Here is a 12,510-nt window from a genome sequence, read left to right as displayed (position 1 = left end):
ATTTTTGTCTAACCTACTAGTTAGTCAAACAATTTCCTCTAACTCTCAAATTAGATCTTGAAGAAATTTGTTTTAACCAATTAGAGAGGTTGCATGAATTTTAGATCTTATAAGGATTTCTTACCTTCAATTCAATGAAATAGTGTCCACAAAGATTTAGAAGAAGGCTTGAACGTTCATTAAATGCATTGATTATAGAATCTTTCTCTTTGATCTAATATCATTAAGATTTTGAAAAGTTATCGATTCAAATCTACAACAAACAAAACTATCAATTCAAGTTTGTTATCAGAAAAATGATACATCAGCTTTCAAGTCCAACTTGAAAATACTCTTAAACTAAATAGGTTCCTCTCATATTATATTATCTCTTTACACTGCACCAACTTAACATTATAAGAGCTTTCTGGTGGGGAAAATCCAAATCCATCCACACCATTAATTGGTCTGCTATTTGTCTTCCGAAAAAACTAGGAGGTCTTGGCTTTCGCTACCCAATCCTTGATAACCAAGCGTTTCTGTGTAAACTGTTGGGATATTTCATCATTATAAACAAGAATCAAATATATTATCAAGTCTAAACAATGAAATCCAGGAGTCATATTTGATGAAGAGAGAGATGAAATTTAAATGATTTACTAACCTGAATCATTAGAAGCCATGATGATGATGAAGCAAAATCTTCCAAACCTAGAGAGATCTCTGTAGTAATTTTGTCTTAATGGGAAGAGAACAAAATCAGAGTTGTTTCTCTCTGGTTCAGGGATTTGCCCCTTTATGAATCGGAACTCCCAACCAGTTATTGGAAGTTACCAAATTATTACTAAAGAGCCCATCATTCTTTAGTAATAATACTCAAGGGCTCTACACAATGCATATCTATAATATGCCCCCCACACAATATAACTGATATTAAATAGGTCCACATAATAATTAATTAGACCACTAAGGACCCTCAATCGAAATAGCCAACATATTATATATTATGAACCTCATATTAAGTCCACATAACCATTAGTATTGAAAAATACTAACAATCTCCCACTTGGACTTTATATGATTCTGAGTTATATAATACGAAAAACTTTAGTGCGCGCATGAAAGGCTATTTCTGAGCTTAGAAATATTCGTCCAATCTGGTTCATTAATCACATTAGCAAAGGATCAAAACGGCGTTCGTCGCATTTGTTCATGACTAGACCTTTAATGGTCACATTACTAACGTAATTAACAACATAGATCAAGTGTGAATGTGTAGCTTGGAAATTACATGTTATGTGATCTATACATGCCTATTTCCAACTAATCCAGCGACTCCATAGAGTCCAACTTTCTCCAAATGATTCCTCAATAGAAAGTTGTAGTACTGAAGTTCAGAATATTGAGATGAAATATATACTTTTATTAATACTTAAAACTTGTACAAGATTAATACAAAATACAGTTATGTCCAAAGAACATAAAACTGAAGGATCCAATAAAATGACCAAATAAACTCCCACTAATCAATAATATCAAGGGGTCCTAGAATCCCCATACGGACCACATGTTCACAAAACACTTTAGGCGGTAAACCTTTAGTGAACGGGTCAGCTATATTGGAGTTTGTGTCAATGTGCTCAATGCACACTAAACCATTCTGAACTCGATCTTTTACCGCAAGATACTTTATGTCGATGTACTTAGACTTCGAAGAACTTCTGTTGTTCTTTGAGTACAACTCGGCTGCCTTATTGTCACAATAAATCTTCATTGGTCGTTCAATATTATCGACCAATTTCAAGTTAGAGACAAAATTTCGAAGCCATATAGCATGATTAGATGCTTCAAAGCAAGCTATGAACTCTGCTTCCATGGTTGAAGAGGCTATAAGAGTTTGCTTAACACTTTTCCAAGAAACAGCTCCTCCAGCCATCATGTAAATGTATCCGGATGTTGATTTTCTACTATCAATACATCCAGCAAAATCTGAATCGGAGTATCCTACGATCTCTAGGTGATCGTTTCTCCTGAAGGTGAGCTTGTAATCCTTCGTCCTCTGTAAATATCTCATAACCCGCTTTACGGCCTTCCAATGATCTAGACCTGGGTTACTCAGATATCTGCCCAACATTCCTACAATAAAGGCCAAATCTGGACGTGTACAGACCTGTGCATACATAAGACTCCCAACTGCAGACGAGTATGGGATCGCCTCCATTTCCTTCTTCTCAAGATTCAATTTTGGACATTGGAGCAAACTAAATTTATCACCTTTTGCCACAGGTGTGTCTCCTGGTGAACACTTTTCCATGCCAAAGCGTTGGAGAACTTTATCGATATAAGCCTTTTGAGAAAGACTGAGGATGCCTTTTGAGCGATCTCGGTCTATCTGAATACCCAAAACAAATGAAGCATTTCCAAGGTCTTTCATTTCAAAATTATTTGAAAGAAATACCTTAGTTTCATGCAACATGCCTATATCACTGCTTGCTAGTAGAATATCATCTACATACGACACCAGGATAATGAATTTGCTCCCACTCGTCTTGAGATATATGCACTGATCAATGATATTTTCCTTAAAGCCAAAGGAGGTAATAACCTCATCAAATTTCCGGTACCATTGTCGGGACGCCTGCTTTAAGCCATAAATGGACTTCTTTAACTTACATACAAGCTGTTTTGAGCTACTCGACTCAAAATTATCAGGTTGTATCATATATATGGTTTCTTCAATGTTTCCATTAAGAAACGCTGTTTTTACGTCCATTTGGTGAAGCTCCAAATCATAATGAGCTACCAGAGCCATGATAATCCTTAGAGAATCCTTCGTAGAGACTGGCGAGAATGTCTCTTTGAAGTCGACTCCTTCCTTCTGTGTAAAGCCTTTAGCGACAAGACGTGCTTTATATCTTTCAACGTTACCTTTTGAGTCTCTTTTGGTTTTAAAAATCCATTTGCAACCAATTGGCCTCGCCCCTTTAGGTAACTCGACAAGATCCCAAACATCGTTGTCAGCCATAGACTTTAACTCTTCCTTCATGGCCTCAATTCACTTTTCACAATTTGAGCTCGTTTTGACTTCATTAAGAGAAGTTGGATCGCTTTCCAATCCTAAGTCATATTCGTGCTCACTAAGATAGACAATGTAATCATCAGAAATTGTCTTTCTTCTTTCTCGAGTGGATCTTCTAAGTGGCTCCTCAACTTGAGGTTGTTGATTTGAGACTTCCACAGTTACTTCCTCTGTTTCCAAAGGTGCTTGTCCAGCTTGTATAGGGAAGGGTTCCTCATCTACTACAGGATTAGTCTGTATGATTGTATTTGATGAAATACCTTGATTCACGGGCTGAACAATGAGAGGTACTATGACTTGATCATTGTCAGTAGTGACTATAGGAGAAGTATTTGCATACTCCTCCTCAAATACAATTCCTTTATTTTGACTACTCCCACTGTAATCAACATCCTCAATGAACTTAGCGTTCCCTGTTTCGAAGAATGCCTTGTTTGAGGGATCATAAAATTTATAACCCCTCGATCTTTCAGAGTAACCAACAAAATAACAACTAATTGTCCTCGAGTCCAGTTTCCTTTCGTTAGGCTTGTAAGGCCTAGCCTCAGCTGGACAACCCCAAACATGCAAGTGCCTAATATTAGGTTTCTTGCCTGTCCACAACTCGTAAGGGGTTGTAGTTATTGCTTTACTTGGTACTCTATTCAATATATAAACTGCAGTTTTTAGGGCATCGCCCCATAGTGACTTTGGTAAAGAAGAATGACTAATCATGCTTCGTACCATGTCTTTGAGGGTACGGTTTCGTCTCTCGGCTACACCATTTTGACTTGGAGTTCCCGACATGGTGTATTGAGGGACTATACCACACTCACTCAAATATTGGGCGAATGGTCCTGGACGTTGTTCTCCTGAACCGTCGTATCTGCCGTAGTATTCACCTCCACGGTCAGATTTGACAGCTTTAATCTTCTTGCCGAGTTGGTTTTCAACTTCAGCTTTGAAGATTTGAAACTTGTCCAGTGATTCTGATTTCTCCTGGATAAGGTAAAGGTATCCATAGCGCGAGTAATCATCGATGAAACTAATAAAATAACGTTGTCCATTCGATGATGCCTTAGGAAATGGACCACATATATCTGTATGTATTAGTTTCAACGGTTGAGTAGCTCTATATGCGCCTTTACCTCGTTTGTTTGTTTGTTTGCCCTTAACAAATTCTATGCAAATTTTATATTCAGAATCGTTAAGGGAGTCAAGAATTCCTTCAGACACAAGTCTCTTGATTCTCTCCTGAGAGATGTGACCTAATCGTTTGTGCCATAATATGCTGGAATTCTCATTAGCTAATCTCCGCTTTGTACCCAAAGTGCTAATATGTAAATTTTCATCACAATTAGACTTTATGGTGTTTAATAGATACAATTTATCAATTAAGTTACCAGTACCAACAATATCAGACTTTAGAGAAATACTAAATAATCCATTTCCAAATGAACAAGTAAAACCAGATTTGTCCAGACAAGAAACAAAAATTAAGTTCCGTCTAAATGACGGTACAACAAAAGTATTTTCTAAATACAGATAAAAACCAGTACATAACTGAATTCTAAAAACACCAATAGCTTCCACTTTAACCATAGTTCCATCGCCTACGAAGATGTATCTTTCACCATCAGACGGCGTTCGGTAGTGGAGACAATCCTACATAGTGACACTAATGTGAGTAGTAGCTCCTGTATCTATCCACCATGTGTCACTTGGTACAATAGCTAAATTAACTTCAGAACAAACAAAGTTCAGAAATATACCCTTCTTAGCACGCCAAGCGGCGAATTTTGAACAATCCTTCTTCACATGACCAGTCTTTTTACAAAAGAAACAGGAAGGTCCTGAGACCTGTATTTCTTTTGCTTTAGTCTGTGATGTTCCACCCACTGCAGTTGCTTTACCTTTAGTTTTGTTTCGCTTAGCAAACTTCTTGACTCCTGAGGTCGAGGCTAAGTGAGCACTTTCAGACATCTCCCGATTGATCCTCTCTTCTTCCTGAACACACTGTGCTATAAGCTCATTCAAACTCCATTTATCCTTCTGAGTATTGTAAGAGATCTTCAGTGTGTTATATTGAGCAGGAAGTGAAATGAGGATCAAATGAACAAGGATGTCATCTGATAGTTCCAATCTGAGTTCCCTGAGTTTGGAAACCAGATTAGACTTCTCCATAATGTACTCTCTTATGTTCCCCTTTCCTTTGTACCGCATGGTGACAAGCTTTGTTAATGCAGTGCTTATCTCCACCTTCTCACTCGCTGTGAAGCGATCAGAAAGTTGCTTAAGGAACTCCTTAGCACTCGTCTCAGTCAAGCCACTGCTTATTGAGTCCGGAATTGAGTTTTGCATGATCATTAAGCTCATACGGTCAGACCTTTCCCATTTTTCAAAAGCGACCCTCTGTTCAGAGTTACTTAAGTCTGTCAGAGGTGCTGGGCGGTCAGTCCTGAGAGCAACATCTAGATCCATACAACCAAGCACAATCATCACGTGCTTTTTCCATTTCTTGAAATTTGTGCCGTTAAGCACAGGAATGTTGTTCATGTTTGCAGATACTGCAGATACTATAAAATAAAGAATAACAAAATACATATATGCTCAATTAGAGTTCAAATTACATCAGACAAAAATTAACAACAATTGAAAATAACAAAAGTTGCAATTTGTGAGCCCATTTCAAGATATCAAGTGTAACATTACTACCTAGTCTTTGGACAGAGATAGTAACATACTAGTGATACTCTCGGATATTGGTGCAAGATCTGCCAAATATTAAGCCTTTCTTTGGACCGACATAATATTCGCATGACAACTAAGTATACCACATACCCTCGTCATAAGGCAATTTAAGGCTTCCCTTAGACCGGTAAAAGTGACCTTCCTTTGGGCCGATCACTTCACATGGGCTAAGACATGTTTATCTGCATCAACTATGACATTTTACCCAACAGGGGTTCACTTTGGTGACATGTCAGTTCAATGTCATAATCAGTGCAATAACCATCTAAGTTCTTGTCAAAATAAAATAATAATATTTTGATACAAGATTAAATTAATAGCCTAACCTTATGTGCAAAGGTTATCAATATGTATCAACATATATCAATATATTTCATGTATAACAAATGTCAATTCATGATAATCAAATAAAGAATTTCAAATATATGTATAAAACAGAGACATTTTTTGAAATTCCACCCAAATTTTGTTATACATCCATAATAATCAACCAAACATATACCTAAATATTTGGAACCAAAAGTATTAAAAAAAAGTTACTGTATCCAGAATAATTTTGATTCATAATTCCATGAGAGAGGGATACTATATAGCGGAATCTCTATTAAAAATTATTAACATAATATAATTTTATATTAGGGGAGACAAAAAAATAATCAAGTATTTATGTATCCCTAAATCACTTAACAGAATCATTAAACCAAATTAACAGTATCTAATACTTAATTTTCTCTACAAAAGTAATAATCATCAGAGAATTTATAAGAATATTATCTACCCCAATATCTCTCAACTACCCAAATATTCAAACAGAGAGATTAGGGGAGAGGAATAGGGGAAAAATAACTACGATTTCTATTATTCCTCCCTAAATCAACCGAATCACAGAAGATAACATTCAAGATCTTTATTACTCCCTCCGTCTCAAATTAAGAGACCCAGACCTAAAATCCTTCAAAATTTTCACGTATTTTTTCTTCCACTTATACCCTCATTTAATGTTCAGATTTGTATGATTCCTTTTTTAGACTAAATCTAAAATGAATTTTTTTACCGAAAATAGGTGGAGGAAAATTGGATTTCAATTTAATGGTCAATTATTTTGGGTAACAATATAAATTGTTCCTAATATTAGATGGTATTTTTTCTTTAAATTGGATAGTATTTTTTTCTTCCAAGTTAGATTGTTACCAATAATCAAGCAAATACAAATAGACTTCTATAGAATTCCTCCATTGACACAAATATTTTCACAAAAAAATTGTTAAAACTTGAAATTTTTTTGGAGGTAAATTTAGATCCAACTTAAATTTAAATTTTTTGGAGGTAAAACTTGGTTGAAACTTAAATTTTGTTTTTGAGAGTAAAATTAGATTTAATCAATCAAAAAGTATGCCATCAAAACTTGATTTAGACAAAGAATACAAACATGCATGCAGAAATCAAGTTTGAAACAATGGTCTGACGAAGTTCTTACTTCCACGTATTTGTTAGTCAATTTTTAAACAATTGATGTCATTGTCTTTTAATTTGATTTGTTTATTTTTTTTTAGTTCGTGTATGTATTAATCGAATAAAATTAAAGAATAAAATATTCGTAGTAAAAAAAAAAATTAAGTAAGTATTCTTAGTTGAGTAATTTTGATGTAGTTACCTTTTTGGTTGTTGGCCAATATATATTTGAGCACAAATGTGTAATATAGAGATAAAGGATAATGTTGGAAATTTAATGAATTTTATATGATAAAAAGGGAAATGAGTCTCTTATTTTGAGACAAACTAAAAGGGAAACTGGGTCTCTTAATTTGAGACGGAGGGAGTATTTAAAATAAAGGTAGTTACTGATTTCTATAAAATATTAGATCTCCCAAATATTCACAGAAACTAACAGATTGAGGGATAATCTAAAGGTAAAACAGTTTCTTACGAATTATCTTAAACATCACAAACATGGTGAACAGAACAAATAAAATCATCTCAAAATTCATACAAATAGTGGCTCTGATACCACTTGTTGGGATATTTCATCATTATAAACAAGAATCAAATATGTTATCAAGTCTAAACAATGAAATCCAGGAGTCATATTTGATGAAGAGAGAGATGAAATTTAAATGATTTACTAACCTGAATCATTAGAAGCCATGATGATGATGAAGCAAAATCTTCCAAACCTAGAGAGATCTCTGTAGTAATTTTGTCTTAATGGGAAGAGAACAAAATCAGAGTTGTTTCTCTCTGGTTCAGGGATTTGCCCCTTTATGAATCGGAACTCCCAACCAGTTATTGGAAGTTACCAAATTATTACTAAAGAGCCCATCATTCTTTAGTAATAATACTCAAGGGCTCTACACAATGCATATCTATAATATGCACCCCACACAATATAACTGATATTAAATAGGTCCACATAATAATTAATTAGACCACTAAGGACCCTCAATCGAAATAGCCAACATATTATATATTATGAACCTCATATTAAGTCCACATAACCATTAGTATTGAAAAATACTAACATAAACTAGTCTGGCGTCTCAATAAGAATCCGACTCTCCTTGGGCCTCGATACTCAGAGCCAAATATTTCAACAAAGATCAAAAACCTATGGTGGCTAAAAACCATCACTCGTGGCTTTGGAAATCCATATCCAATTATATAGACAAAGTCTCTAACCTGACCTTTTGGGATATTAATAAAGGTATGAATATTAATATTTGGCAGGACTACTGGGTTCCTAATCACCCCCCCCCCCCCCTCTGACCAATAGTACTAATAGTGACCTGACTAAAGTTCATCAACTAATTAGAAATAATAATTGGGATATAAATATATTATACCAATGTTTTAACCATGATATATGCAATGCTATTTTAAGCATCAATATACAGTCTCAGCAGGATGACATAGCGAGATGGTCACTTACGAAATCGGGTAAGTTCAATATCAAATCCATGTACTATTATCTTCGGACAGAACACCATAATTACGATATGAAAGAATGGGCTTTTATTTGGTTTCTGCCAATTTTACCCAGAATTAAACTATTCCTCTGGAAATGTTGTACCAACAGTTTACCTGTTAGAGATAAAATTGGAAACTATATCGGGCATATTTATCATTGTGAACTCTGTCAGAATCAAGAAACTATGATGCATGTCCTTTTACATTGTGATTTTGCTAAGGTAATTTGGATGCACTTCAACATTATTTCGGGTAACATCAATAATATAGTCGATTGGATCATCTCATGGAAAGAAATAGACGATCACATTAGCAGTCGTTTCGCGACTATAATGTGGCATATATGGAAAGCACGTTGTGATAAATGCTTTGAATCAAAAGATCCGGTCCCGATGAAAATCATAGATGGCATCAAAAGTAGTACCATTTTACAGAACACTCAGAATAATCCTCAGCAAATTGAAAAAGAAAATGTGTGGTCACCACCTGTTTATCCGTTTGTGAAAATTAATGTGGATGCTTCCTTTATAGCAACACAGGAGGAGGCGGGGATAGGGTGCATCATGCACAATGACAAGGCCATTTTCCTTGCTGCAGCAGCTTTCACTTGTCGAGGTCAGAATGCGGAAGAGTGTGAATGCAAAGCGATCCTCAGGGCAATGCAATGGGCACACAAAAAAAAGATTGACTTCATACACATTGAGAGCGACAACCTTAACATTGTTCAAAAACTCAACAAGGATTCGGCCGATATATCTTGGCAGGCGGAAAGCATTATAGAGAAAGTACAACAGCTGGAGGTCAATTTCACACAGGTTTTATACACTCATACCCCCAGAGAAGGTAACCATAAAGCAGACCTACTGGCTAAATGGGGCAGAAGAAATTCAGGAACTTGGGTGTGGCTTTCTTTACTAGATCTTCCGCAGGAATTGTATCCGATTCGGTAGTTTGCTTCTTTTGTACCGAAAAAAAAAAAAACTTAACATTATAAGAGAGTGTGCCAGTTTTTACAAGAAATCAACAAAAACTTGGCTAACAAATACAAATTTGTTCTTTTAGTATTATTCTAGATACTATTGGACTTCCTCTCTCTTATTCTCTCCAAGACTCTTACACTCCAACGTTCTTTAACTTGGGTAAATCCTAAAGCATTTTTAATATTTGACGTTAATTGGCCTAATTGTAATGTGTTATGTGTCATGTGTTAATGTATTATATGTTATGTGTGTAATTTGTTTATCTCTCTACTTCACCTATAAAATTCTACCAATGAATACGTATAATAATATTATATATATGTTTTATTGTCTTATTAGATAGTTAAAATTACTTTTTTCATATGGTATTTTTGTGTTAAAATAGTTATTTTATATGATTTTGACACATTAGATGTAAGATCTCTTGGGTCAATGAATACGTTTAATATTGTCTAAGATCATTTGAGGCTTTGAAAGAACTGAGAGATGCGCTCCCAGTAATACTATTCGATGAATATTTAGGATCCACAGATTCTTCCATGTAAGTTGTCTATTATTTGATGAGTATTACTCTTAGCGGTCTGTTAGAGTCATAGACTCTATTTACTTTAGCTTGACTGTAAATAGTGTGTTGAAAATTTACAGGTGTTGTGTGTTCTTGGAGGATTTGAGTTAAGGGAGCCATTACATCAGATACTATTGTGCAAACACATATTTCACATCGATTGTCGCTGGCTCTGTGCGAACTCCATGTGTCCGTTATGCGGATGTGTCATCTTACCTCAACGACTAAATTTTCTTGTTTGATCATTTAGCTTCAAGTGGGGGTGTCTATATAGTTTGTAATTATGATCCTCCTGGAAATTGGGGAAATAAAAATCATTTTCATTCAGTCCAACGTTACTTTATTATGTTAATATGCTAATATTGAGGTTTTCTTATGTATGATTGAGAATTCAAGTACAATAGGTACTATTGGACTTCCTCTATCTAATTCTCTCCAAGACTCTTACACTCCAATGTTCTTTAACTTGGGTCAATTCTAAAATCATTTTTAATATTTGACATTAATTAACCTAATTGTAATGTATTATTTGTCATGTGTTAATGTGTTATACATTATGTGTGTAATTAAAATAACTCTCTAACTCACCTATATAATTCTACCAATGAATACGTATAATAGTATTATATATATGTATATATGTTTTATTTTCTTATTAGATAGTTAAAATTATTTTTTTCATATGGTAATTTTGTGTTACAATAGTTATTTTATGTGATTTTAACTCATTAAATGTAATATCTTTTGGGTCAATGAATACATATAATATTATATATACTAGGTTATAGCCCGTGCCTCCGGCACGGTAAAATTTATTAAGTACTTCACACAATTGCAAATGTTACCGGTTAACATATTTTGTTTTAGTTTTACTTCTTTTCTTTTCTCGACTTTAGTTGTCTCACCTGATAATGTATGTACTTAATAAGAGATCAAAGAAAAAACTAAGGATTTTTAGTAATCGAAAAGGAACACCATTTTCTCATAATATATAAACTATTACTAATTCACAGAAACATACTTTTGCTTTTAGTGTTATAGCTTGCTGATTAATCATCCAACAAAGAGAGACCCGAAGCAAAATTCATTTGTGTGAACCTTGAGAACCATATCAAAACATGAATGAGAAACATATCACTTCAAACTGTGGTTTGAATTACGAGTTTGTAGTCATAATTTACATTTCAAATCTCTCTCTTGAACTTTTGTTGATGTATCTCTTACATTCTATATTTTATCTATTACACAGAAGTAATTAAGAACTGACTCAAGACACCCAGGCTCTCCAATATGGAATTTACCCCTATAAACTAAACACGCAAGGGCTCTCAATTTTGCTAGTAACAACAATGGGACTTTGGAAGAGGAAGATGATGATGAATAGATTGCTCTACTGTGTTATAAAAATTATATATGAAAAATTTTAAATTTAAATAGATAAATCAATGGAGTGTTTGACATCTTGCTGCATCATGTAATGAACGGAAAGTGAAAGACATAAAGAAAAACACTTGCCACAAATATAACATCGAACTATCGCTGGTAGAAATCAAACTGAATCTCACCACCCAAAATATATCTGTGATGATTATCCTGTCAAAAAGAAAAAGAATACTTACTTAGTTGCCTATATCAAGTTCAAAGGAACAACATACTAAGCAGAACCTGCACTAAAGGCATTGTAAGGAAACCTTTATGAATTTCACATAGACATTTCACCGAACATGTAGTGTGCAGAAAATTCACATAGACAATCCACTAACTTCTTCCTGAATCCGATTAAAGGAGTTGAAAGGAAACCTTTATGAATTTCACATAGACATTTCACCAAACATGTAGTGTGCAGAAAATTCATAGACAAACCATTAACTTCTTCCAATTTTTCCTGAATCCGATTACTATGATTTCAGTCTCAGTTTGTTGATGATTGTGAATCGGATTCAAAAAAAGATTACCAACTGTCTATTGCTACAAAATCAATGAATTTTTAACGATGCAGACAATAAAAAATCAGATTCGGAGAAAAGATCGACTGAAGCATAAAAAATCAGAAAATCGAAAAATCAAATTGAAAGAACATTACAATGGTTGATACAAAAACTGACCTTGCCTGCGTCTAATATCAAATTCTGGAGCCAATTGATTTTTGGGAGAAATTCCGAAGCACATGGTTTTATGGAGAGAAATGAGAAGAGGCACGGCGGAGGGTTGTG

General features: G+C 34.5%; 2 protein-coding genes across 3 annotated transcripts; one reads left to right on the top strand and one right to left on the bottom strand.

The window, feature by feature from the left end:
- Nucleotides 1–4,617: 4,617 nt before the first annotated feature.
- Nucleotides 4,618–8,106, bottom strand: LOC147567373 (uncharacterized). Of its 2 annotated transcripts, XM_086669375.1 has the most exons (3): nt 7,916–8,106; nt 4,810–5,613; nt 4,618–4,702 (listed from the first exon to the last, which is right to left on the bottom strand). In XM_086669375.1, exons 1-3 carry the CDS (start codon nt 7,932–7,934, stop codon nt 4,674–4,676), a joined length of 852 nt encoding a protein of 283 aa, XP_086525501.1. In that variant the 5' UTR covers nt 7,935–8,106; the 3' UTR covers nt 4,618–4,673. The 2 variants fall into 2 exon arrangements, with proteins under 2 accessions (XP_086525501.1, XP_086525498.1); XM_086669372.1 differs by lacking the exon at nt 7,916–8,106 and having other exon boundaries at nt 4,810–5,675.
- Nucleotides 8,107–9,084: 978 nt separating this feature from the next.
- Nucleotides 9,085–9,702, top strand: LOC147567372 (uncharacterized). Its single transcript, XM_086657409.1, has one exon. It carries the CDS (start codon nt 9,085–9,087, stop codon nt 9,700–9,702), a length of 618 nt encoding a protein of 205 aa, XP_086513535.1.
- The last annotated feature ends 2,808 nt before the right edge of the window (nt 9,703–12,510 follow it).

Source organism: Eschscholzia californica, unplaced genomic scaffold, assembly GCF_041429995.1.
Source record: "Eschscholzia californica isolate CP2 unplaced genomic scaffold, dmEscCali1.0.p SCAF_1, whole genome shotgun sequence".
Classification (NCBI taxonomy): Eukaryota; Viridiplantae; Streptophyta; class Magnoliopsida; order Ranunculales; family Papaveraceae; genus Eschscholzia; species Eschscholzia californica.
This window is presented reverse-complemented; position numbering and strand designations above follow the sequence as displayed.